General features: G+C 43.5%; 1 protein-coding gene across 1 annotated transcript; it reads left to right on the top strand.

Moving 5' to 3' along the window:
* The first annotated feature begins 238 nt into the window (after positions 1-238).
* Positions 239-27,766, top strand: ADA2 (adenosine deaminase 2). The gene is made up of 10 exons (XM_082240557.1): positions 239-359; positions 8,111-8,439; positions 9,761-9,986; positions 14,067-14,277; positions 16,879-17,006; positions 18,913-19,003; positions 20,792-20,900; positions 23,997-24,154; positions 25,603-25,805; positions 26,869-27,766. The coding sequence occupies exons 2-10, from the start codon at positions 8,124-8,126 to the stop codon at positions 26,963-26,965; spliced, it is 1,539 nt and encodes a 512-aa protein (XP_082096683.1). The 5' UTR covers positions 239-359; positions 8,111-8,123; the 3' UTR covers positions 26,966-27,766.

Genomic DNA, 27,766 nt, shown 5'->3' with positions numbered 1-27,766 from the left:
GCATTTCCACAACCAACATGCCACGTCTACATTGAACCACATCAGTAAAATGAACTTAAATTTCAGCAGCTGATTTTACAGCCGGCAGACAACAGATTTACAACCTCCGACAGAATGCAGTCTGGACAGAGAAATTGTTGCAGCAGAATACTTTTTGCAGGAGAGGAGGGGGAAAGGGCTGGGCTTTGGGTGAATGGGTGGAGAAACGCATCCGATTTAGAGGGGAGGCGGGGTTGGAGGTGGGAGCAGGTGGCAAGTTGTTTATCTGCTCAGCTGTTGTGCATGGCCTGACAGAGACAGACAAAAGCAGCTGAGAGGAGGAAGGAAATAAAAGGTCTCCCTCACACTCTACCTTAAAGGTTTGTAACCATAGTACGAACAGCACCCAGAGAGTAATTTGCTTGGAGCAGAGGCCTCGACAGAGCCCTGGGGTGTGTGTGGCTGACTTAGTCTCTGCAAGGGCCCTGGGAATGCCCTCGGCATGTGTTAGAGCAGTATATTATCCTACAGGGTTTCTGAAGTGCCTTAATGGAGCCACACAATGTTTGCTGATATATATACTCATGCAAGTGCCCTGCTGTGTGCCAGCAGGAGCTTTGGCAATGGTCTCTAAGACATTAGTCGCTGCACATGCTAATGTGCAGGCAGCATCCCCTAGGATGGGGCAGCTGTGCCCCTGCCACTGCTCATGATAGTAAGCCTTGTGATGTGCCTGTCTTCTAAGTGCCTTGGCAAAACCCTTCGGGGACTTGCTAGCAGGCCAGGGAGTCTGGTTCAGGCTGGAAGGAGCTTTATTATTGGCCTGAGTTTTGCCAACCGCAGGTTATCTTTCCAAGACTAAATATTTCTACCTTACCCAGAGCCAGGAACTGTTGTAGCTGTTTTTGTATATTTATTATTATAATTATCATTATTACTACTATTATTATTATCATCAGTAATGATTAGTTTGATGTGCAGGCTGAAATAATAAACACAGAAGGGGAAATACTAAGATGAGGCTTAATTTGCTCAAATGGCTTTAGACAAGGTTAATGCAAATGCATCAATATCAGTCAGTTTTTATTTTGTTTTCATTCTCATGTTGTTTCAGCGGAAGAGGTTTATACCTAACTGGCAGGCAGGAGGTTCCAGGTTCTATAGCAGGGGCAGAGGGGGGGCAGGTAAACTAATAGATCACAGGTTGATCACAGAGTTTCTGATGTGAGAGGAGATTCTTATACCTTAATTGTTATCGACTGAGAACTGTTTTCAGGCAGCCACTGAGACCATAGTAGCCACTTACATAAATGCTTGTCTAATGGTACCTCCAACTGGAGGGGGTGGGAAGCGCTGACAGCCTTAGGGAGCTGACAGAGGACTGGATGTTGTTCATGGTTTGGGCAATCTTTAAGGGGGTTAAGGGAAGCTGGGTGAGCTGTAATGGGGGGGTAGAGGTTGGTGAGCAGTTGGGCACAGGCCCTAGTAATTCTCTCTCTCTCTCTCTCTCTGAGAATCAAGGCAAATATTTTTAAATTATACATAATGGGATGCAGAGCATGGGGAAAGAAATTATGCCCCTCATCTCCAGTAGTATCCCAGGCACTCACATAGTCAGTCCATGCAGCACTCATATATAGCTAATGCAAGTGCAAACGAAGGGTGATGTGAGTGGAGGGGACCTCAGCAATAAAACGCTGCAGGAAATGTGGTTTCTCTGCCACAAAAACTACCATAATGGAATACAGTGGTACCTCGGGTTACAGACACTTCAGGTTACAGACGCTTCAGGTTACAAACTCCACTAACCCTGAAATAGTACCTTGGGTTAAAAACTTCGCTTCAGGATGAGAACAGAAATCACGCGGCGGCACAGCGACAGCAGGAGGCCCCATTAGCTAAAATGGTACCTCAGATTAAGAACAGTTTCAGGTTAAGAACGGACCTCCAGAACGAGTTCTTAACCTGAGGTACCACTGTACATGCAACAGTCTGCACCATTTTTCTTTACAACAAGCCAGTTGTCTGGAAGGTTGCTAACTTCAAGCTATTAGCCTCTCTCCGTATCTAGAAACAGACCCACTTTCCGGGATGCTTTTCTGGCTTGTGTGTGCATAAACCTTTGGGGTGGGACCACCAAGTAAAACAATGAGGGGCTCAGAGCAGCCGCAGTGCACACAGTGGCTATAATGGGCTCACAAGCCAGATATGATCAAAATAGATCTGTACTGTGCAATCTGCAGCTTTCCTATAATTATCAGAGCAACCAACAAGGGCGTGCAGTCCTTGCAGATCTTGGCAAAAAAAAAACCTCAACAACTTTGTGCAAAACTAAAAAAAAACAAACACAACAAATTTTGTGTCCGGATTTTCACTTTTGGAAATAGGGCAACTACTGTGAGTAGTTCTGGGAGAGTGGGACATTGCTGGTTTTATTTAAGAACCTAATATATAACTTGCTAGGTACCATCCAGCAAGGAACATATGAAGCTACCTTATACAGAATCAGATCATTGATCCAGCTAACTCAGCATTGTCCACAAAGAAGTTTTCCAGAGTCTCGCACAGGCGTCTTCTCCCAGAAATTGTTGCTTTTGCAGCTATGCCACTGAGCTTCTCTGTCTTTTTACTAGTAGAGTGCATGCTTTGTACGTTTCAGGTCCTAAATCAAAACATCTCAGCAGAGTTGAACTGCCTGTGCTTAAAGCTTTTGAGGAACAGCCTGCACTTAAGTTCTTGGAAGCAGAGTTTCCTGTCAGGCAGAGTAGCCAATTCAGCAAGGTCCAAATTGCTTGAATACATTCATAGAATCATAGACTCATAGAACTGTAGAGTTGGAAGGGACCCTGAGGATCATCTAGTCCAACCCCCTGCAATGCAGGAATATGCAGCTGGTCCATACAGGGATCGAACCTGCAACCTTGGTGTTATCAGCACCATGGTCTAACCAACTGAGCTATCCATCATTCAGTGTTAAATAGAAAAAAAACTAATGAAAAACCAACCCAACAACCTAGAAACATTTATTTAAGAGCACTGAGTGTATTTTTTGAAAACACTGCATGTACTTTTAAAATGATTGGTCAGAAATATGGCATCATTATGAACAAGGAACAAACAGGTATCACAAAGCTACTTCCTCATTCTGTGCACCTGCATTAAAAATCCCTGCTCATCTATAAAGTTCCTCAGGCGCCCTAGAATAAGCTAGGGGAAAGCCCTTTTCAGGCTTTCAAAATTACTTTCCCCATTATGGCTTACAAACATCAAGCTAGATTTAAGCTTGTTGGTGTCTCTGTCATCTTTTCTCTCTTACATCATGCATGTAAGCTTATATTAGGAATCTATTTTCTTTATTATCTTATAAATGCTATTGCAACAAGTTAGTCATGGTTTTGGCTAGAACAATAAACTTATGAACCTGAACTTGACTTTTGGAGTGCTCTACTCTTTTCAGAAGAAGAGCAGGAAGCAATTGTGGGATGCAACTAATCTGCTGTACCTTTCCCACCCCCAAGTCTGAGGACCTGTTTTCACTTATACCAGTTTTACAGTCATGGCTTTCATCAGGAGATCATGGTAATTGCTGAATGTGTTCTAAAGTTTTCTCTTCTAGAACTGGCTTCCATCTCAGAACTATAGCTCCTAGGGTTCCCAGGGACAGAGGATGGCTGTTAAACCAGTTTATGTCTGCTGTGCAGAGTTGGGGACCACCTGTGGCCCTTCTGATGTTGGAGTCTAACTCACCATCATCCCTGATCATTGGCCATGGTGGCTGGGACTGATGGAAGTTGGGAGTCCCAACAACATCTGGATAGTTGCAAGTTCCTCATCCCTGTGTGAAGGTGAAGGTAAAGGGACCCCTTGACCATTAGGTCCAGTCACGGATGACTCTAGGGTCACGGCGCTCATCTCACTTTATTGGCTGAGGGAGCTGGCGTACAGCTTCTGGGTCATGTGGCCAGCATGACTAAGCTGCTTCTGGCAAACTGAGCAGCTCACGGAAATGCTGTTTACCTTCCCGCTGTAGGTAAACTATTTATCTACCTGCACTTTGATGTGCTTTCAAACTGCTAGGTTGGCAGGAGCAGGGACCAAGCAATGGGAGCTCATCCCGTCGCGGGGATTCGAACTGCCGACCTTCTGATCGGCAAGCCCTAGGCTCTGTAGATATACCCAGTGAGGCTATAGCTTACATTTCCTTTCCTTTCCTTACCAGATGTGGGGAACCCATGGGCCACCAGATGTTTGACTCCCACCAGCCTTCTAGCCTGGCAACATCTAGTGATCCAGTTTCCCCACCCTTGTTATATGCTAATTTGCCTAGCTCAAAGGTGCTGCATGTTGACCCCTCTACCTATCTTCTGTTACTAGTTTGGTATCCCCCAGGCCCTTTGGCTTTTACTAGTATTTCTGAGAACACATTCTTCCCTTAATGCCAAACTGGTAACCAGGTGATGGCAGGTAGGAGGATGGAGGATACAGAGTAGAAGCCGCAGGGTATGGAAGATTTCCAACTGATTGTGTTGACTTTGATTGAAATGCAAGGCAGGAAGATTGGAGGGGGGGCACTATTCACTCAGCCTCCTCCAGGCCTGGCTGCTCTAGGGCAAGCTCATCATGTGAAAGAGGTCTTTGTGTCAAGCTCCCTTGGCCCTCTTGTGTTGCATGCCAGCAGGTAGCAATTGTTAAAATCCTCTGAGCGGGGTCAGAGTGGAAGGAGGCAAAAAATGGCTTCTGTTGTCATATAGAACAGGGATCTTCAGCTGTCTTGTCTATAGCAACAATGCTGCAACCCTGCCCAGCCTAGCCTTGCCTTGCCAACTTCAAAAGGACTTTTTTTGCTCTTTGTTAGCTTATTCTGGGTGGGTGAGATTCCTGTGTCAGCAGCAGAGAAGCTTAGCAAAATAAAGCACAGCTTAGAATAAGAAAGGGAGCGGGGGCTGATCTAGTCCTGACTGTTGTTCTCAAGCAATAAATGATATGCCTAAAGTGCTCATTATCAACCCTGTTTAGCACAAATAAGCCCCTGGAAATGCATCCTGAGATGGAATGTCCCAGGTTTTGTCTACCTGCAGATGAAGTTCCAATCCATAAATGGGAACATGCTACAGGAAGCATATTTCTAGGAGCATCTGATAGAACCTAGTTGAAGGATTATTAACTGCAGGGATTTGGGGGTTTTTTATTTAGCGATTAGAACCTCTGGATGAGTAAATCCATAAAAATATTTACTATAGTAGTTTAAGAATTCCTGCTTAGTTTGTCCGGGCTCCAACCGCAATCATATATTCCTGGAACTTCTTTAGGAGTGTATTACAAATCTGTGTAAAATAGGCAGACTATGATAGTGATTAACAAGTCAGAATATAATGTTCATGGCAGGCCTTTACTGTAGCCTGCTCAGAACACTTACGGGAAATCACAACTTTTGAAAGTTCAAGTACATGGAGATCATTTTATATAATGACTTGTTTTAACAAACAAAATTTAAGTGGTGTAAACTACTTTGACAGCCCTTGGCCCATATATATGATGCAACAGTTTGTGCAATTTGGACTCTGGTTGTGTAAGTGTCATTATGGATGCCTATTGGCTAGTGCCCATAACATCATCGGTGATGGTGAGTGACATAACTCTGCCCTCTGTTTGCACCTTGTTTACTTCTTTATACAAAGCATAGAATCATAGAAATGTAGAGTGGGAAGGGACTCCAAGGGTCATCTAGTCCAGCCCCACGCAATGCAGGAATCCAGCCAACAAGCATCCCCCTAGGTAGGTTCAAATCACCAAACTTCTGGTTAACAGCCAGACACATTGAGGCATTCCATGAAGTCCTTACAAAATAAAAGCAACAGCAGCATAAACCAAAATATAAACTCTCCTTTGTTTATTAATCCTTTATTTTTCTACCCCACTTTTACTCTCTCTTGATTCCCAGGAGAGTGTGGGAGCGCCCATGTTTCCCTTTTTAAGACAGAAAAGTGCCAGAGACCAGCAAGGCATTTCTTCCTGTGCTGGATTGGGACTGATGTGCCCATAGCACACTACACATTTAAAGTAGAATTACGCCACTTTAAACAGTCATAGCTTCCCCTAAAGAATATTGGGAAATGTACTTTGTTAAAGGAACTGAGAGCTGTTAGGAAACACTTATTCCCCTCACAAAGCTACAATTTGAAGAGTGTTTTAGCAATCAATCTCCCTTCCTAGGGAGCTGTGATAATTGTAGCTCTGTGACAGGAACAGGGGACTCCTAAGAACTCTCAGCATCTTTAATAAATTGCAGTTCCTAGGATTCTTTGGGTGCAGCCATGACTGTTTGAAGTGATGTTTCCATACATCCTAATTTTGTACATGTAAGTAAGTCTCACTGCATTTAATAGGCCTCTTACATAAGCGTATATTTAAACAGTAGTTCCTCTTTGCCCTAACTCTTCATAAACACCACACCTTTAAAACATCCCCCCCCCCCGAAATCTAGGAACTGCAGTTTGTTAAGGGCGCTGGAAATTGTAGTTCCCATGATACTTTGGAGAGTGTGCTTTAAATATATGGTGTGTACACTGTCTTCCCTTGCTTGAGCAGTGGTGTGTGTCTTAAATACACAGACAATTAACTATTTACAGTGGAATTAGAATAGGTTCTGTTTCATTTGTCCCGTATTAGAACAGTTTTGTAGCACCAACCTGCTTTTCTATTTGCTGACTGGGCTCTGACTTTCTGCTTGTGAAAGCATTTTGCGTGCTATATGCAAGGATGGAGAAGTCAACAGTAAGTGAATTGCAGGTGTGTTTCTGTGTGAGGCTTTCATGTAATATTTCACTACAAGCAGAGTGAGTTTTCTATAAATGCAGTGTGCTTGCTCCTGACTGAGTCAGTTTTCCCAAGGCTCTTTGCCACAAGATCAGGTTGCTGCTCACTAGACTGTAGGGTGGGCAGAGGATAGCAGAAAGTTGTTGCAATAAGAAGTAGCCATGGGATACATTAAGAAGGAGCCCAAATATTGAAGTATATGTGAGGACACAATAGATGATGAGGGGAAAATGTACTTAACTCCCAAGCCCTCTCACATGTGGTTAACACTACTCTGCCAGACCACAACCCTACAGGGCTTTCAGAAAGATATTGAAGATACATCCTTTTTGCCAACTTTCCATTGATGTTTTTTTTTTATTATTGTTACCTTGCTCTTGCTCTTGGTTTTGATTACATTTTAGCAATGTTTGGTGGGCTGCCTGTTTTATTAGTTGCTGACTTTCCAGTATTTTATTTTCATTGTATCTTTTGTATTCATTGCTTTTAAATTTTTATTGCATTTCTGTATTTTATTGTAAAAGGTAAAGGTAAAGGACCCCTGGACAGTTAAGACCGGTCAAAGGCAACTATGGGGTTGCAGCACTCATATCGCATTCAGGCCGAGGGAGCCAGCATTTGTCCACAGAGAGCTTTCTGGGTCATGTGGCCAGCATGACTAAACCACTTTTGGTGCAAGCTGCCTTGAAAGAGTTTACTCTCAAAAATGGCATATATATCTTCTAATTAATTAAAGGTAAAGGTAAAGGTACCCCTGCCCGTACGGGCCAGTCTTGACAGACTCTGGGGTTTGTGCGCCCATCTCACATCTATTGGCCGGGGGCCAGCGCTGTCCGAAGACACTTCCGGGTCACGTGGCCAGCGTGACAACGCTGCTCTGGCGAGCCAGAGCCGCACACGGAACGCCGTTTACCTTCCCGCTGGTAAGCGGTACCTATTTATCTACTTGCCCCCAGGGGTGCTTTCGAACTGCTAGGTGGGCAGGCGCTGGGACCGAGCAGCGGGAGCGCACCCCGCCGCGGGGATTCGAACCGCCGACCTTTCGATCGGCAAGCCCTAGGCGCTGATTAATTAATTACTAATTAATTACTGAGTATTAAATCCAGATTTGTTACCCATGGCATTGTGTGTATTGTAATCAATGCACTGCTTAAAGGCAGGCTTGGTGAACGTTAGGTAGGGTTCCAAATATGGCCTTTTTGGCCTCTCTGTGTGGTCCCTTGAACTCTTCTCAGGCAATACCTCTCATTGGCCCTATTTTGCACCTATAGTGTGTTTAATTTTTATTATTTATTTTTGCGTCTGTGTTTTCTAGGTGCATCCCTCAAATGATGTCTCAAGTAGCTCAGAGAACCAAATGGCCAGTGATCATGATTTTCAGTTGGGTTTCTTTTTGTGTATCCATGCCATTATTGAATGAGCGGGACTCACTAATTGAAAAGGAGAATGCCAGTCGTGTAGGTGGAAACCTTGTGCTAACAGAACTTGAAGAAGATGCCAATAAGAAGCTCATGCATCTCAAAGAGAAGGAAGTAGCTGAAGCTATGAAAACAGGACTGTTTCCACCCAGCATGCATTTCTTCAAAGCCAAACACCTCATTGATCAAAGTAATGTTTTCAGCATCTTACAAAAGATGCCCAAAGGTAATAATTCCAACTTGCATTCTTATGGCATCTCTCTGGGTGTTGTATTTAGTGAACTTTTACAGAGGCTCGTGTGATTATACTGGAAGATTCTGTATAACAGGAGTGGGGAACCTGTGGCTGGTAGGTCTTATTAGGCCTGTCAGGTCTCTGATTTGGCCTGTGAGACCATGTTGGGCAAACCACACCCACCAGTCAGTCGCCTGACATCATACATTGTCAAGCACAGAGATGTGTTTTCTCCTTAAAAGAGCAGGCAGAAGCTTATTTCTGATGTTAGTGCTGTGGAATCATTTTTCAAGTCTTTTAAAGTAGGGTATTGGAAAATATGTAAATGATAGCTTTCTATTTCTCTTATATTGAGTTTGGAGCTTCAGACCTATTAAAATCTTTAATGGATATTGGGGTACATAGTCTGTGTGAATGCTGCATAAAAACAAAGTTCATCTCCACCCATAGTTTAGGTGAGCAATTTACTTACATGAGCATTGCCATAGCAATGTTTCAAGTAGAAATCTATTCCAAGCCTTACCTGGAGACGCTGGGGATTGAATCTAGGACCTTCTGCACTGAGCTACAGCCTCTTCCAGTGGCCTACGAGTCCATTTGGAGCACAATCCATCTGTGTAGCATATATATATCATCAATGACCAGTAGAGAAGATAAGAAGAAGACAAAGCACATAAAATACAATAAAAGTATACTATTAAATAGACAGTTAAAAACAATGTAAAGTATTAATTTTGAAATTATTAATACTTTGCCTTGTTTTTTACCATTTTAATATAATTATTTAATATTTTCCTTTTTTAATATGGCCAAAATTTTACACACACACACACACACACACACACACACACACATCTGTGTAGCAGTACAATATTCCCAAGGGCTACCAGCCAATTTCTATTCAAGCATCAGCGTGGGCTGAGCTTTTGCCAAAACCCATCAGCTTCACTCAAATGTTGGTATTGCCTGTGAGACTGAACTGGATCATCTTCTTTTGTCATTTTTGACTGTTTGAAACTCTTTCCAGCACTCTGCAAAACTTTTAATTTTGAAGGTTACTTGTGCTGGAGGATGCAGTCCATTCACCAGTGTTGAAGTAAGATTCATGTCAGTAAATGTGCTTCCTGTATGTGGAACGGGATTGGGGGATATTCTTGTCTTTTCTCAGGCAGGAAAATGTATTGTTGACCTGGCTTATCCCATCACAGTCACATCATCACCAATACCATGACAATATAGATAACTTCAGTTTTTCCAAGTACTATTCAAGCACTGTCTTGTTTTGTTACACTCGTCTCCTCCATTTCCACAGGTGGTGTTTTACACTTGCATGACTATGCTATATTGAGTGTTGACTGGCTAGTGTACAATGCCAGCTACCTGCCGAACTGTTACATCTGCTTCACCCCTTTATGGGATGTCCGCTTCAAGTTCTCCAGTCCTCTTCCTCCCAAGGATCTGCCTCCTGATTGCTCTGAGTGGGTGCTGTTAGAGACCTACCGCAATAACCTGAAGGATGTAACTGGATTTGATAAGAGGTAGGTGAAAGCTTGTGATTAGTCACAAATGAATTCCACTGTTATTCTGCCTAATCAACTGGAGCAAGAGTTGGTTGCTATTTAAATACATTATATACTGTACGTGCTACAATTTTATTCCATCTGAATCTCCACTTTGCTCTGTTAATGCAAGGCCTTCTTTATACCAATTGGACCCTTGGATGACAAGGGAGTAAAAGGTGTGCTATAGGAGGATAATGAGACTGCAGAGAAGTAACAACTTTTCTGCATCTATCTTCACAGCAGAAGATATAGGGCAGTTACCTGCACCTGAACTAACTTTCACAGGAAGGAGTCTGAGGAACTGAGGCAAATAGTGGTGGTGAGAGACCAAGTTCCAGGCCTAACAGACAAATAAACATCTCCAGGCCTAACAGACAAATAAACATCGACAAATTGTTGAGTCCAGATAGCACCCACCCAAGGGTTCTCAAAGAACTCAAATGTGAAGTTGCTGGTCTTCTAACAGAAATATGTAACTTGTCCCTAAAATAAGCCTCTGTATCTGAGGACTGTAAAGAAGCCAATATGACACCAATTTTTAAAAAGGGGATCCTGGAAATTACAGGCCTGTTGGCTCAACTTCTGTCCCCAGGATACTCTTGTTAAAGATAAAGCAACCAAGCATATGAAAGAACAAGTCCTGTCTCATGAGAGTATCAACAAGCATATAAATAGCAATTACCTAGATGACATTGTGTACCTGACCTTTCAAAAAGCTTTCAACAAAGTACATCACCAAAGACTCCTGAGTAAGTTTAGCAGTCATAGAATAAGAGTTGAGTTCTTCTTTTAGATCAATAACTAGTTAATTAACAGGGAACAGAGAGCAGGAATAAATGAACAGCTCTCCTAATGGAGGGAGGTTGAAAGCAGAATCCCCAATAAAGAGTTCTACCATAAACTATAGGTGTACCTGAAAGATTTTTGAATTAATTCAGTGAATTAATTAATCTGAATTCTATCGTTCCAAGACCTGGCAGACAGCCATGTTTAAATCATATTTTACATACATTTTGCATTCCGCTTACAGGAGATGAAGATTGGAGGCAGGAAAATAGTGCCTCTCTCTGGAATGTGCTAGCTATAGCAACTGCTTTGCATCCTCTTACTTACAAAGCAGCAGCAGCCAATTAATTCAAATGGGGTTGGGGGCTTGTTTTATTTTTTATCTCAAATGTACTCTTACTTTCCTCATGTTTGCTGTATATGGTGAAGGAGGAGAAAACCAGGGCAGCTTGAGTTACAAAAACTTTAGTGCCAGAACACTGCAGACTTTAGAAGTTAACTCAAAAGTTAACAGCGAGTGTATACTTGACACATATTGGTGCTACAGTAAAGCTGCATTTTTATGCTCACTTATCAGGGAGTAATTCCTGTTGATTATGGTGAGATCTGAGTAAACATGCATAGGATCAAACTTCTGCCCTCTCTGCCCCACAAAGGACCATGCTGCCCAATGCTTGTGAAAAAGACATTACATAATATCTTCTTGCCTCCCAATTTACCATGAGATCTTTCTCATTCTCCCCTCCCCCTACCTTGCTCTGTCCCCTGAGCTTGAGGAGATTCTTTTAAAATTCCCATTATTTGGCTCTTGCACTTCAGATAGGTTTGCAAAAGATGCCTCTGGCACTTCATTCATTCCTGGTTTTGAGGGTCACCTGGTTGCTATGTCACCACATAAGCAGTTCTCTTCTGAATAGGCCTGAAATGCCTGTTGCTGCCAGATATATAAACTAGTTGAAAATACTGCTCTGTGTCCCCTTCTCTAGCTATGGTCCATTTCCTTTCCATTATGTGGCATTGTTTACAGAGTACTTTCTTGCCTTGACCGATCTTTTGTGTGATAATGTAACGAAAGACCCCCATTGTCATGCAGAAAAGGGCAGAGTTAATGTTGCTGTGGAAACTTAACTCTGAATTCCTCAACTGGTGGGCAGTTGTTGTTGGTTTTTTTTTTTGGGGGGGGGGGAATTGCCCTGGATGAGGTAGGCCTACTAGATTTCTTTGTTTATATATAACTCCCCCTCCCCTGAAAAATGTGTTTAATAAAAGTAATAAACTACCAAATGGAGTGAAAAATAGCTGCAGCCCAGCACAGGAAGGAACTCCTTAGGTAGGATAACAGCAGCTGGCATATTAAATGTGTGGCAAGCAGACTCCATTTTGTGATCTCCCATCCCATCTGCTGACCAGGCCCAATGCTACTTTGTTTTATGGCAATTGGCAACTCTGCCACTTGCAAGCTGTAGGAACACAATTTTCCTGATGAAAGATAAAGATTTTTAGACAAAGATAATAAGTATGAATTCAATCCAGATCTCACATGTGTGATGATGTGTACTTTTAATTCCTTAGGATGAGATTAGGCAAAGCACCAAACATAAACTGCTCTTTGGAAGCGGCCACTGTTGTCATAGCAAAGGAATGAGGGAAGCCTAGGCCAGAAGCAAGCAACTTGTTCATTATTAAGGGTCCTGATGGAGAAACAGCACGAGCCAGTGTCTCTCAGACATAATTTGCATATTTTGTGGCATACAATGAGCATATTTGCATATTATTCACATGGGTGTGTGATATATGCCAAGCCACAGCTGACAGGCATGTTGTTCTTACTCTGAACTAGGCAGAGAAAAAGCAGCAAATGAGAAAACGCTTGTTTTATAGTCCCTCTCAAGCAACAACAGCAATGTTCAGTGAACACAGAAATCATTAGCTACAAAACAGGATTTATATTAGGTTGTTAAAAATTGTTTCTGAGTTTGGTATAAATAGGGAAATGTTCAAACTCGTTTCTGTAATAATTAACAAGAATCAGTTAGCAGGAAAACTGGAATTATTAGGCTGGGATGCACTTAATAGATGTGTCCATGTATGATAGACAATATATGCCCCACAACAGGACTAGGCAACCCTTAAAGAGAATACATTTTCAAATAAAGGACAGCCCTTCAAAATAGAAGACTGTCCTCTCTAAAGTTGGGCCCACGGCCTTATTATAGACACAGCACTCTGTAAGTTTAATCACTTGTTCTTTTCCTTCTCATGCTGTCCTCCACAGTGTATGGCGTTGGAGAATTATTCATGTGGACTCTAGCTAAGTATTATATTTTTATTGTCACTGTAGGCAGATCCACACTGTACTCTTAAAGCACATCCCATGCACATTAAAAACTCATAACTTCCCCCAAAGAATCCTAGGAACTGTAGTTGCCTTCTCACAGATGTACCATACTCAGCATCCTTAACTAACTGCAATTCCCAGGATTCTTTGGGGGAAGTCATGTACTTTAAAAATGTATGGTGTAGGTCTCCATTTGCCACACATATGATCAAGCAGGTGCACTCAACAAGGGTTTGGGAGAGTTTGCACTGCTGTAGGAAAACAGTAGACTGTGAGATTCCTCGAAGAGGTTGAACGGGCAAAAAGAAAAGAAAAAAGTCCGCTTTCTCAGTTGGGCTTGGGTCAGCTAAATTCTGATCCCAAAGCCCATCACACACTTTCATACTGGCCCGGGCTTATCAAACACATCCTACATGGCAATGCATTGCCGCACATTGCAGTTGTGTGGTGGTGTTTCGTTATTCTGGTTTGGTGGTGTTTATTTTATTATTTTAATTGTATATTATACTTATTTTTATTGTTGTATTTTTGTAAGCTATCCTGAGACCAATTGGTGGAAGGTGGGCTATAAATAAATATTCATTCAGAACTGCCAGCAAACACTTTAGCCTACAAACCTGTGCACACTTTACCTGGGAGTAAGCTTCACTGAACACAGTAAATATGCACAGGATTATGCACTTATGGCTACAATTTTAAACACACTTGAATAAGCCCCATTAAATTATGTGGAATTGATTTCTAAAAAAAATCACACCCATTAGGATTGTACCACACATGTGTTAGGGTAAATAATATTTTTTTGTATGAATATGGTTAGCCTTGAGGTTGTAGTCAGTAGAAAGTGTTTTAGGTTTCTGTCAATTGAGATCACAGACACAAAAGTCTTACAACTCTCTCTCTTTTTCTATCTCTGCCCCACCCACCTCCAGTTTGTTGAGCAACCTCACTCTAGTAACAGAAAATCCAGAGGTGACCTACCCTTCTCAGACTTTGATCTGGAAGAGATTTGAAAATGCCTTCATCGCTGCTTCTGGCCTTATTAGCTATGCACCTGTGTTCAAGGCCTATTTCTACCAGGGGCTGTTGGAGCTCTATGAAGATAACGTACAATATGCTGAGATAAGAGCAATGCTGCCACCGGTAATGCTCCTTCCTTCCTCCCTTCCTTCCTGGGGCTTCTCTTCCCATCCAGGGAGATATTTTGTGACCAATACCTGAGTAAACCTGTTGTACTCTTTTAAAAATATTACTATTATGGGTACCTAACATGTCTTGTTTCCTAGACTGGTAACTATGGCACTAACATCTGCCCATTAGCTCTGCTCCAACCTTGTCTAGAGATAATTTAAACTAATGTCAGTTAAACAAAAAGTAGTTAACTCTTATGCCTAAATAAACCCAGTATCTTTCAGGGATATGTAGAATTCTAATTGTTTTGAGATGATAGAGGATAGTAGTCCAAAACCTCATTATATGATCTCTCAGCACAGATTCAGCTACTAGTTATTCTTATGCCCACAGCCTTCCACACATCCCTCTTACCACTGGGTTGGTAACTAGGGGAAAGGGGGCAAGTAATACTCCACAGGATTTGGTCTATGTCATTAGCTGCTGATAATTAATATAGTCAGTTCTGAGAGTATGACCTATAGGATTTTGAACATATTAATAGATAGTTGATTACAATGCTAAAGACCACCATCAGGACATTACTTAGACAAGGATATTAATCTAGGGCAGATTATCATACTTTAACATTTAAAATAGGGGGACTGTTTTTAGATGGAGGGCTGCATTCCCATCTAGGTAACCTTCTGGGGGCGTCAGAGGTGGGCAGGGCCAGAGGCAAAAGTAGGTACTGAAACTACTATTGTAAATTTCACCTTTGTACAGTAGGCTAGTTCCTACACACATTCCCACACCCACCTCTGTTCAGGGACGCGGACTTATAAAAAATATTGGGGGGGCCCGGGAAAGCTCATGAATAATAAATAAGCTCATGAATATGCAAATAAAGTGGCGCCGCCTCCTCGTGAGCGAATAGGGGAGAGCGTGCTGCTCCTATTAATCAGCTCCGAAGGAAATTGGGTGGAGCTTTTGCTCGGGAGGGAGGGCAGGAGGCATGCAGCCCGACCCTGTGCATTTTGGGCTGGGGGAGGGGCGGCGATGGCGCTCTGCTGGAGGGGCGCCGGAGATTATTGGGGGGCGGAGCCCCCCCAAACGAATTTTTGAGGGGGCTCGGGCCCCCTCAAGCCCCATGGAGTCGGCGCCTATGCCTCTGTTCTCTGCCCAGGAATCCAAGATGTATTATCAGAGTTCAAAGGCATTCATGTCAGATATGAAGTCTTCTCCTAAGGATGTGACCATAGGAGAAGGTGTGTGGCAAGTCCCAAGGGCTAGATAGAAGTTCCTCAGCCCAATGAATAATTTCCAATATGTCATACAACGTCTAGAGCAGTGTTTCCCAACCGGGGGCCATATGGTCCCGTGGGGGCCCCCAGGATATTCCAAGAGGACCCCGGTAAAAAATGTGTAAGTTGGGGGGGGCATAGCACGAGGCTAGGGGGCCACAGAGGGAAATGAGATGTGAAGGGGGGAAATCGGTTTTTTGGTTTTTTTAAATAAACCTGAGTGGCTACCTATCCATTTAGTCAATCACAAGCGTGTAAGGGGGCAGCCCACCAGGGCCTAGCACTCCTTTTTGCCACATGTGTTTTATTGAAGCAGTTCTGGTTTGTTTCCGGTGGGAGAGGGCAGCCTGGACCTGACTCTGCAAGGCGCAGGGTGCAATCCACACCAGAGCCTAGCTGAGCAGGGTCATCTGGTGCTGCTGACTTGCATCTCATAAATAACTGTCTTCTCAGAAGAAAGCCACACTGAGTTCGGTGGGCCTTACTTCCAGGTAAGGGTGTGTGGGACTATAGTTTTTTATTTAAGCATCCAGGGCTCCTCCCTTTGACAATATCTTTTTGCACCAGGTCAGTGAGGACCACTATGTTTTTTTAAAATTATCCCCTATATACAGAACTCCGCGTGTGCCTTTTGGACTGTCTCTGTAGGTTCCCCCCTGCTTGTCCAATAACTGGGGTCAAATAAGTGTTGTTTACTTTTTTATAATACATGGAAGATGGATCTCCCTTGGAAGGTTCTGGACTCTGGTTTCTAAGCAAAGGTTGGATGACCATCTGTCATGGATGATTTAGCTGAGTTTCCTACATTGCAGGGGGTTGCACTAGAAATATGACCCTTGGGGTCCCTTCCAGTTCCATGATTCTATGTTTTTCTGCTTCAACAATACTTCATTATGTTCCTATCATTTTATGTAATTGTATTTTGTATAAATTATAAAAATTATAAATAAAACACGTTTTCTGCATGACCCGTACTTTCTAGGCACTGGTCTGAGCAGTCCCCCCCCTTCCTTTCCCAGTGAAAAACCACTGTTTAGTTTTAAATCGGAACATACAGAAAACCTTGGGGGAAAGCAGGGGGACAAGAGGAAGTGTGCAGGGGAGTTTGCAGCCACTTTGCTCCTCCTGAGTTGTTTTTATTCCTGTACTGAGCTAAAGCAAGGTTTGGCTTAGCTTATTGTCCAAAGCTGGACTCATGGTTGAACCTGGGCTTGAAACTGCAATCAGGAACAAACTTGAGGAGTTCTGGTGCCGATTGTTCTTTTCTTGTTTTATGACAGACTGCCCCCTCATTTGCCTTTACCTTTATGTTTGCATATTCTGCCCACAGGTATATGAGTTGGATGGTACCATGCATGACAAATGCTGGTCTATGGGAGTTTATGAAAGTACAACCCAACAGTTTGTAAAGGACCACCCAGACTTTGTTAGTGCAAAGATTATATACACAGCACACAGGTAAGGAATATTTAGATGACTTTGCCAGAAAACATATATTTGAACTTATCTAATTCACATTTTATTGTTGGAAGAAACTGCAGGTCATTATAGATGAGAAAAATACATTCAGTTCAGAAAAATTAACAAAAACATCTTCGGAAAATTGAATGAAAAGAAGCCCACCTCATTTGTGCTCATTGAAACAATCTATGATATTAGTGCCTTGTGATGATGCCAATACTTGTATCCTCTGGCTCAGAAACATGAACCTTGGAGAGTTGTATTGTTTGCTTCAAATATGAGGTGAACATTATGATTCTATAATTATTCTCTGGCTCAGATTTTAATGCATAGCAGCACATCATGTTCCAGAAGGGGGAAGCAATTTCCCTCCCTCTATTCTATTTCCTCTATTCTACTTATTGCTGCTATAGGAGCCACAGTCAACTGTGTGGATGGATAGGAGTTTGGCTGGGAGAGAAGAGGGAGGGATTTGGAGACTCATAGGTAGGTTTGTAGGAGGGGGGGGTGTTTGGAAGCTCATGAGGGGGAGTGAGGTAGAGGCTTGATGTTAGCACAGGGTGCATGGGATATTAATCTACTTGGATTGGCTCAAAATAAGATGAGATGTTGCCCCATTTTGTGGAAGAATACTTTGACTTATTTTAAGGCAGTTCCATTCATGCCTTGTTGTCTGCTGCCTTTAGTATTTGATAATCTCTGACACAGCTTAGGTGCAGCAACTTCAAAATGAACCCCTTTTAGCTTTGGACCTCTATGAACATCAACAGGTTACAGATATATTTTCTGCTGGTGACACTGTAGTCAAACTCTCAGCTAAATTTCCCCTTGCTTATAAAAGTAAGGACAGCTGAACAAATAGTGGAGGAGAGCCTCAGCAACGTTACACTATCATATACAACATATTGTCTTATACTCATTTCCCCATCCACTATTACCCATGCAGAAGAGTTTAAGTTCTTCTGAGGGGAATTTAATTTAATCAATATAAAAACATAATTTTCATACCTATGATTGTATTAAAAACAAAACTGTGTGCTTTCGGCATTCAAAGAGCTCTATTTGACAGTAGTCTAATAAAAAAAATTGAAAAGTCTCCGTATTACATCTTTTGTTGACTCAGATAGTTAGTGGCTAGTACTGAGCTTCTGCTCTGTCCATCGGAAATAGCACTTTAAAAAAATCCTCCTAACTCAACTGTTTTAATGAGAAATATTTACGTTCCGTACAGATCAGCTAATTTAGGGAGCTTGCCAAACACCATTCACAGTGCTAATGAAGTGGCACCAATCAGCTGCAAATTCCCTTTTGGTTCAGCTGTGTCTTTCCCTGCCCCACACCTGACATCATATAAGATGCCAGGGTTAGGCTAAGTGGGCGTGGGGAATGGGGAGGCCTGGGCACTGGAGGTTCCTCACCACTTATGTAGGACCTCTGATTCAAATGCAGATTGCCTCATCCTCTTTGCTTTTCCTTTGTGCTCTAATTCAGCAGGCCATGTTATGTACCGGTACTTATTTCTTTCTGAAACAACTTGCAAATTTTGGTCAGAGAATTTAAAACTCTTTAAAAATAAGCTGCTCTGAAAATGGGAGAAGTCAGCTTTGTGGTTGGCACAAGGACCACACAATTAGTGCTGTGCAAATTCAACTCTGAAGCAAATGGGAAGTACAGATTTCCTGTGAGTTTGATCAGGAGAAATTTGTATCTGTGCACAAAAGATGGTGAATGTGGTGCGCTTTCAGAGTGGACTCATTGCTAGAATTATGTACACACCAATGCATGTAACAGAAAACATCTAAATATCCAGTGGCTGATTCATAATTTGAAAAGAGCCTTTTTAGACAGTACCTAGTTTTTTTTCTCCCTCTCTTGGTACTCTTCTCTTCCTGTTAATTTTCAGAAATGAGAATGTCCCCCAAATTGAAGAAGCGGTCCGTGCAGCTATGGCACTCAGAGCAGAGTTCCCGGAAACTATGGCAGGCTTTGATTTGGTAATCTCCTATATTTCTTACTTGGTTTTGTTTTTTGTGGTAGAAGGAAAGCAGGGCACAATAAGATGATATTTATGGTGGTGGACACAGGTTTCCTTGGGCTACAATCCTCTCAAAACTCTCTTGCATGCGATGTAATTTACCTTTTGACCATATAGCTGAGGCCATGACAAATTGCTGCAGCATCTTAGGTGAAATATACCGTATTTTTCACCCTATAGGACGCACTTTTTCCCCTCCAAAAATGAAGGGGAAATCTGGGTGCATCCTATGGGGTGAATGCAGGCTTTCGCTGAAGCTTGGAGAGCGAGAGGGGTCGGTGTGCACCGACCTGAAGCTCTCCAGGCTTCAGGAAGACATCCGCAGCCTAGGCAGCCCTGCGGGAGTTCCCGCAGGGCTGTCTAGGCTGCGGATAGTAGCCTGCTTCCCAGAGCGTCGGGCACCCTGAAAGCAGAGTACCCGGCGCTTCGGGAAGACATCCGCAGCCTAGGCAGCCCTGCGGGAGGTCCCGCAGGGCTCCCCACGCTGCGGATAGCAGCCTGCCGCCCGGCGCGCAGGGCACCCTGAAGCAGAGCACCCCACGTGCCGGACAGACATCCGCAGCGTGGGGAGCCCTACAGGAGTTTCCCCAGGGCTCCCCACGCTGCAGATAGCAGCCTGCCGCCCGGCGCGCAGGGCACCCTGAAGCAGAGCGCCCCTCGCGCTGGGCATACATCCGCAGCGTGGGGAGCCCTGCAGGAGTTCCCCGCAGGGCTCCCCATGCTGCGGATAGCAGCCTGCCGCCCGGTGGGCAGGGCGCCCTGAAGCAGAGCGCCCCGCGTGCCAGGCAGACATCGGCCAGCCCCACAAGCTCGGGGGACAGCAGGGAGGCGCAGCGCCGCCATCCCGCTGTTCCTCGACCTGGTTTGGTTTCCCCGACCTGCTTTTGGGGGGGAATAAAGGAAAAAATGTTTTCCTTTATTTCCCCCCCCAAAAAAAAACTAGGTGCGTCCTATGGGACGGAGCGTCCTATGGGACGAAAAATACGGTATTTGATGTATGGTATTCCTTGGAAATACTTCCTACTAATCCTTGTGAAGTAAGAAATGGAATCATGGAATTCAAGAACTGGAAGGGATCTGAAGTTTGTCCAGAGGCCTATAACCCTGCCATGATCTTAAGGCAGAAAGGCATGTCTGCAGGGTGGAAGGATACCAACAGCAATGCAGCTTCCTTGTTATGGCTTTCAGCCGCATCTTCAGTTTACCCAAAGCTGAGTTAGAAGCGGCTGCTGAGGGCAGATCGGGATTTCCCTCCCCTGTGCAACATGCTCCTGAGGTGGGCCATCTCATGTCGCCTCATTGGCGCAACAGCCATGTTGCGGCAGCAAGCTAGCTTAGGGGCTGCAGGACAGACCACCCGGCATACCTTTCTAGCCACTTTCTACCTCTCAGAATTTGCCGCCTGAGGCAGCTACCACACTGTGCTTCATGGTAGGGTTGTTCAGAGCAGTTCAATGAGAAATGTTTTCACTTGTGCAGTGTAACATGGGTAAGCAGGTCTCCTTACCTATGTTTCAGTGCCTTGTGTAGTTCTGTCCACTTAAGAAACAAAGGAAATAAAAAAAGATGCTTGTTGCCGCAAAGTTATGGCTGCAGATTATTTTTACCTTATTTCACAAATTGAACATCGGGTTGAAATTATTTTTAAAATAAAAACGTAAGTTATGACATTTCAGTGCAGGTTCTTCCTCCTGATCTTTAGAAGATCTAAGCATTAAATGCTTATCAAGAGCAATTTCCTTCTCAGGTTGGCTGGGAAGACGGAGGAAAGGCCCTCTGGGAACTAAAGGATGCCTTGACCCTTCCGGAAACTCTGGGAGATAAATTGCCATATTTCTTTCATGCTGGTGAGACAAGTAAGTACGGGCACATCCCACTAATGATTTGAGGTCTTCTGTCAAGTAAGCATATATAAATTTTGTTAAACGAAATAAATAAGAATAAGGGGTAACTAGAAGATGAGGACTGAAATCCTATAAACACTTATCTGTGAGTAAGTCCTATTGAAAACAGTGTTGAAACTGTCCCCACACACATTGAATGGATATTCAAATTGTAATAAAGATTTGTATATAGAAGCATAAGAGTTGGAAGGAACCCTAAAGCCCATCTAGTTCAGCTTCTTGCCAACACAGGAAGTCTATTGCTACATGTCCGTGGTAGGTGGTCATCCAGCCTCTACTTTAAAAAAATCCTAACAAAGGAGAGTCCATCACCTTCCAAAGTAGTGCCATCAGGAAGCAATTTAAAAGCCTTCAAATCCAATCTATGTCTGCAAAGCACGTTTGTGTACGCACACACATTTTGTAACCGACCAAAATGCATGCATCAATTTCCTTCACTGCCTTACTGTTTGTGACTCTTATATGGGTAGGGGGCCATAGGCTTGCAAGAGACAAATAGATCATCTGATCCAAGCCTTTCTATTCAACCCTACATGCTGCTGTGGCGGTGGCGGCTGCTATTTATGCAGTACAATCTACTAGCAATGATAGCTATGTTCTACCTCCACTGTTAGAGCCAGTATGCTTCTGAATGCCAATTGCTGGGTATAACAGGTGGGGAGAGTGCTGTTGCACTCAGGTTTTGCCAGGCCTGTGCAGAGCTTATCTGAGGAGTCTTGTTAGAATAAAGTTATAAACTCAAACAGAAAAGCAGCCAGCCCTTGGGAGGGCGCCCCTGCTGACTTAGCCCTCCAAGGCCCAGGCCAGGTTGCCACACACACGCCCCCCACCGCCCCGACCTGGGTTTTGCTTGTTGGCTTCCCCTATGCATCTCGTTGGCCACTGTAATAACAGGATGCTGTCCTGATCCGTCAGGGCCCTTCTCATATCCTCCAACATTTCTCCGGTGAAAATAGGGACGTCCCATTCCACAATGATAATTTTACTATTTATACCCCACACTCTGGGCAGCTTCCAACATATATAAAAATATAACAAAACATTAAACATTAAAAAAGCTTCCCTGTACAGGATTGCCTTCAGACAGCTCAGGGATCAGATAACTCCATACCCTCTAAAATTTATCCAATGAAAATAGGGACATCCTAAGGAAAAGTGGGACATTCCAGGATCAAATCAGAAACTGGGACGGCTTCTCTAAATCAGGGGTGTCCCTGGAAAATAGGGACACTTTGGAAGGTCTGTCTTCTTATGTTCTTAAGAGAATCAAAACTGATCAGTAAGGTAGGGCTGCCGTATGCCCGGGATTTCAAAGGCGAAATTTACGTCATGAGGGAATTTTTGAAAGGCGGATCTTAGGCAAGTCAATCGAAAATTGTGGGGGTTTTTTTGCCATTTTATAAAAGAAAGCTCGACAATTTCATGGTCATGCTAAAAATAGCTCAACAACTTTCAGGTTGTCCTGGTTTGTACTTTTCAAAATATGGCAATCCCACAGCAAGGAGAAGTACAGGTGGAAAGAGTGTTGTTATACTCAGGCCTTGTCTGTGAATTTGCTATAGTCACCTAGTTGGCCACTTTGAGAACAGGAAGTGGGACTAGTTGGGTCTGTGGTCTGATTCGGCAGGGCTTTTCTTAAATCATTATGTTCAGAACTTTCTGATGACCTTTTTGATGAAACTAGATAAACAGTATTCTTCCTTTGTGTGTGTGTCTTGGCATACATTGGTGTGTGTGTCAGTGGACCAATCTAATATTACAGCTGCAATTCTAGGCACAACATACATAGAAGAAAGACCTATTGAACTCAGCTGGACTTATCTTTGATCACGCATGCATAGGATTGTGCTTGTACCAGTCATCTGAAATGTACTGGCAAACCCCCTCGTGATAGGCATGTTGAGTAGCAAATAACATTTTGCCAAAGCCTGTGGCGTCTGCCAGAGTTCACGTGGATTACTGTTTTGCATAAGCAGTCCTAGAATGCTTTGCCACATAGGAGCCTCTGCTCACAGAGACTTAGCAGGGTGACAATCTGCTGCTCCATCTGTTGGCTGAGCTATTGCTAAGATGTCAGAGGAGTTTTCGGGGAGGATGATTGGGTCACATGGTCATGTTTGCTAGCTTTCTGCAATATAGTTACAGTGAAACATGGTTGTCGGAAATTGAAAGGCTTTTCTAGTACCATGGCAATAAAGACTTGAAACATTGATAATGGAAATAAGCAGTGGCGTAGCGTGGGTTGTCAGCACCCGGAGCAAGGAAAGTAATTTGCCCCCCCTAAGTGAGAGAGAGTGAGTGAGCCAGGTAGGGGCAGAGAGCTGCGAGTGCGAGCGCGCCCCCCCAGATGTTGCACCTGGTGTGGCCGCCCCCCTCTGCACCCCCCACGCTACGCCACTGGAAAGAAGGCACCCTTTCCATTCATCGGGTGGTTAAGGGTTTGCTGTTGGTTGATCCTAGGTATTGGATGAAATCTGAGTGGATAATTTGCATTAAAAGCTCAATACGGAAGCCGTGTGGCACGTTCAACTTCCGAAAAGTGTTCAAAAGCCGAAGCAGTTACTTCCAGGTTTTCAGCATTCGAAAACCAAAACATTTGACTTCCGAGACGTTCAAAAACCAAGGTGCCACTGTACTTTGCTTTACCAAGCACAGAATGGCTTGCCATTTTGACTGGAGTGGGCCACTTTAAACATGGCATTGATGTGCACAGGAGGCATTAAATCCTCAAGAGTGCCAGATGCAAAGGCTGGATTTTGGGATTCATGGCCATGAATCTACTTGGCTGCTTTAGGCATGTGATTTAACTTGACTCACATGGTTGGTAAAATGAGATGTGGCAGAAAGGAAACAAAAAACCAACAAAGCAAGTAATGAAAAAACATCAAGCTAGACCACAGAAAAGTTCTGGCAATCCCTTTTTAGGTCTCACATAACATTACTCTTTCAGAAAACAACTTATCTGGGTTTTCCCTCTATGTATTTGGGACCATTGTGACAACCATTTTGTGGTTTTATATTGATGTAAGAATTCTTTTTATCACTCAGACTGGGAAGGCACCTCTGTAGATAGAAATTTGTTGGATGCTCTGCTGTTGAACACCAGCAGGATTGGCCATGGATTTGCCATTACCAAGCACCCAGAAGCTAAGAATTTGGCTTTGAAGATGGATATTCCTATAGAAGTCTGCCCTATTTCTAACCAGGTACTGTTCACACAGAAGGGAGCCTAGCTCTGTTACCTGTCTCTGATAGCAGGATTAGTCCTGAGGTGTGCTTATACGTGTGTGTCTGTGTGTTTAAGCAAGGATGATGATACTGATAAAAATAAGAATGATGCATGATAGATATATATAATTGCAGGATATATACATTATTGTAAAGCTTGGGGGAGAGGAGTAAATAATTATACTTCATATATTTGATGAAGTAGACTGTAATCCACAAAAGCTTATGCTGTAACAAAATGTACTAGTATTTTAAGGTACCACAAGACTCTTTGTCAGGACATCTGTGTACTGTCTTCTGCAGTTTAAAATCCTGCTGATTTTAGTTGGAGAAAGATGCTGCCCAGTGTGCCAGTGTGGTGTAGTGGTTAAAAGCGGTGGACTCGTAATCTGGTGAACTGGGTTCAATTCCCTGCTCCTCCACATGCAGCTGCTGGTGACCTTGGGCTAGTCACACTTCTCTGAAGTCTCTCAGCCCCACTCACCTCACAGAGTGTTTGTTGTGGGAGAGGAAGGGAAAGGAGATTGTTAGCCACTTTGAGATTCCTTAAGGTAAAGGTAAAGGTACCCTTGCCCGAACGGGCCAGTCTTGACAGACTCTGGGGTTTGTGCGCCCATCTCACTCTATTGGCCGGGGCCCAGCGCTGTCCGGAGACACTTCCGGGTCACGTGGCCAGCGTGACAAAGCTGCATCTGGCGAGCCAGAGCCGCACACGGAACGCCGTTTACCTTCCCGCTGGTAAGCGGTCCCTATTTATCTACTTGCCCCCGGGGGTGCTTTCGAACTGCTAGGTTGGCAGGCGCTGGGACCGAACAACGGGAGCGCACCCCGCCGCGGGGATTCGAACTGCCGACCTTTCGATCAGCAAGCCCTAGGCGCTGAGGCTTTTACCCACAGCGCCACCCGCGTCCCTACTTGAGATTCCTTAGGGCAGTGATAAAGCGGGATATCAAGTCCAAACTCTTCTATTTACTTGGGACAGTCTCCTTCATTTAAGAGTGCATACAATTAAAGGCTATGTACACTTGTGTGGAAGAAGTTCCATTGGACTCAATGGACTTACTTGCAAGTATGCATGCATAGGATTGAGCCACAGAAGTGTTGTAATTTTCTAGAGTGCAACCTATGAGGCAGGATTTATTGTTGTTTTGTTGTTGTTGTTTAAATTTCTATACCGCCCTTCATCTGAAGATCACAGAACTGCTTACAATATAAAAACACAAAATACATACCATAATAACAAAAAAAAACCCAATATGCCCTTTGAGGCTCCCTCCACAGATTAGAAGGCAATAGATTGTTTAATTAGCCAAAGACTTGGGAGAAGAGGAATGTTTTTGCTTGGTGCCTAAAGATATGTAACACACACACACATACACAAATAAAATGGCAGTATTTACTTATCTCAGTTATGTACCTCTTCAAGGTCCTGATGTTAGTATCGGATCTCAGGAACCATCCTGCTGCAGTCCTGATGGCAGAGGGTCACCACATCGTGGTTTCCTCTGATGATCCATCCATCTTTGGAGCAAAGGGTCTGTCATATGACCTCTATGAGATGTTCATGGGCATTGGAGGGATGAGTGCTGATCTGAGGACTTTGAAACAACTAGCACTAAACTCTCTAAAGTAAGTATTGTTATTATTAATTTATTAATTAAATTTGTATACTGTCTGTCATCTGTAGATCTCAGGGTGCTTTACAGCATATAATTACAATATAAAAACCACAAAATACATAATAAAAGTAAAAACAACAACTAATCAATAAACCCTCCACAACACATTTAAAAGGGCATCGGATGTCAACCACCCAAAGGCTTGGTTGAAAAGGAACGTTTTTGCCTGGCGTCTAAAGGTGTATAATGAGGGTGTCAGCCAAACCTCACTGGGGAGAGCATTCCACATACGGGGAACCACTGCAGGAAACAATAAACAATGTATGGGATATTCACCAGATATTTAAAATGTACCAATAACCTAGTCAGGGAAAGCCTGAGCAAACAAATTAGGTTTTAACAGTCACCCTACTGTGGGTGCCTCCCATATAGCAAGGGAGGGGAGTATTTAAAGAGTGGGTCCCACCACAGATCAGACCCTGTTCTGTGTTGCTGTTAGGTGACATACTGTAAAATGCAGCACCACTTACAAGACTCCTTGTTAGCAGGTCTGTATGGGGCAAGGTGACCTTTTACGTACCCTGGTCACAACTTATTTATAGCTTTTTAGGTTAGCAAAAGTTAATTGAAACTGGCTTAGAAGCTAATGGGCAAATCAGTGCAGTGCTTCTTAACACCTATGCACCACAGAATACTCCACTTATTACCCTTACTGCTGTTGTGCTCTGCACTACTTGCCCACATTGGTAAATAAGTTTATATGATGGTTAGGTGAGAGGTCTATCAAACATGGACCTGGTAAGTGGTAAAACAGCTCCAAACATGATTGGCTTATCCTTCTCTGAGCTTGAGACCACAGCCATGACAGCTATAATTCTAAGCACACTTACCTGATAGCAAGTCCTGTAAATTCAGTGACATTTTCTTCCTAGGCTGCACCTATATACCCAGTGCAGCATAAACAGTCAATTTGCTGAGTTTTTATTTCCTGCTCTTTTCTGGCTTTTGACCTGATCATCCAGCTTTTAAAGCAGTTTCTCCTCCTCTGACCTGGACTTCTTTTCTTTTCACAGCTACAGCAGTATGCAACCTGGTCAAAAGAAAAAGGCCCTGGAGATCTGGCAAAAAAAGTGGGACCAGTTCATAGCTTCAGTCTCTGCAGCATACTAGACACAGAGGCACAAAAGACTTCTTCGCTTTAAGCATGGTACTCTGATCAGATGACAGCTAATGTCAATATAAATTTGTCTTGTCTCTTGTACACTTCAGTACTTGAGCAAAGTGCCCTTTTAATTATGCTGCAAATGCTCCAAATCAATGACTGATCAAAATGCACTCCTTAAAGGTGGAACTAGGTGTGTTTCAACTCCATCAGCTATTGCTGTCCTGAACCCTTCTTGTCATCCCTAGATATTTAGCACAAATTAGGCCTTTTAGCCCTGGCTAGCCACTGCCTCTGGCAATATTTTGTCATAAAATGTGCCTTAGGAGCTTGAAGAAGCCCCTTCCCCTCAAGCTAGAAAGGTAGTATTCTAGTTTTACCATGCAACTACAGGAAAAGGCATAACTGGGCTACTTCCTTTGGAATCCTGAAATTCTCAGATTTTAAATGACAAGTTTCTAGCCCACATGATATCTTCTGGCAGCCCAAACTTATATAAGATTTAGCTGCACAAACCCATTGAAATCAATGGCCTTAATAAGTACTGTATTTTTCGCTCCATAGGGCACACCGGACCATAGGGCACACCTAGTTTTTTTTTGGGGGGGGGAGAATAAAGAAAAAAAATTATCCCCCCCCCGGTCCAGGAGCGGCGGCAAGATTGCACGCAACCTCGCTGCTGCTCCCGGAGCTTGCGGGGCTAGGGACAGGGGAAGCCCGAGTTTCCCCAGCCCCCAGAACAGGTCCAGGAGTGGTGGCAAAATTGCGCACAACCTCAGCGCTACTCCCGGAGCTTGCGGGGCTGGGGG

Source organism: Podarcis vaucheri, assembly GCF_965113315.1.
Source record: "Podarcis vaucheri genome assembly, chromosome: 10".
Classification (NCBI taxonomy): domain Eukaryota; kingdom Metazoa; phylum Chordata; class Lepidosauria; order Squamata; family Lacertidae; genus Podarcis; species Podarcis vaucheri.
Note: the sequence above shows the minus strand (reverse complement) of the source record. Positions and strands in the feature narration are given on the sequence as shown.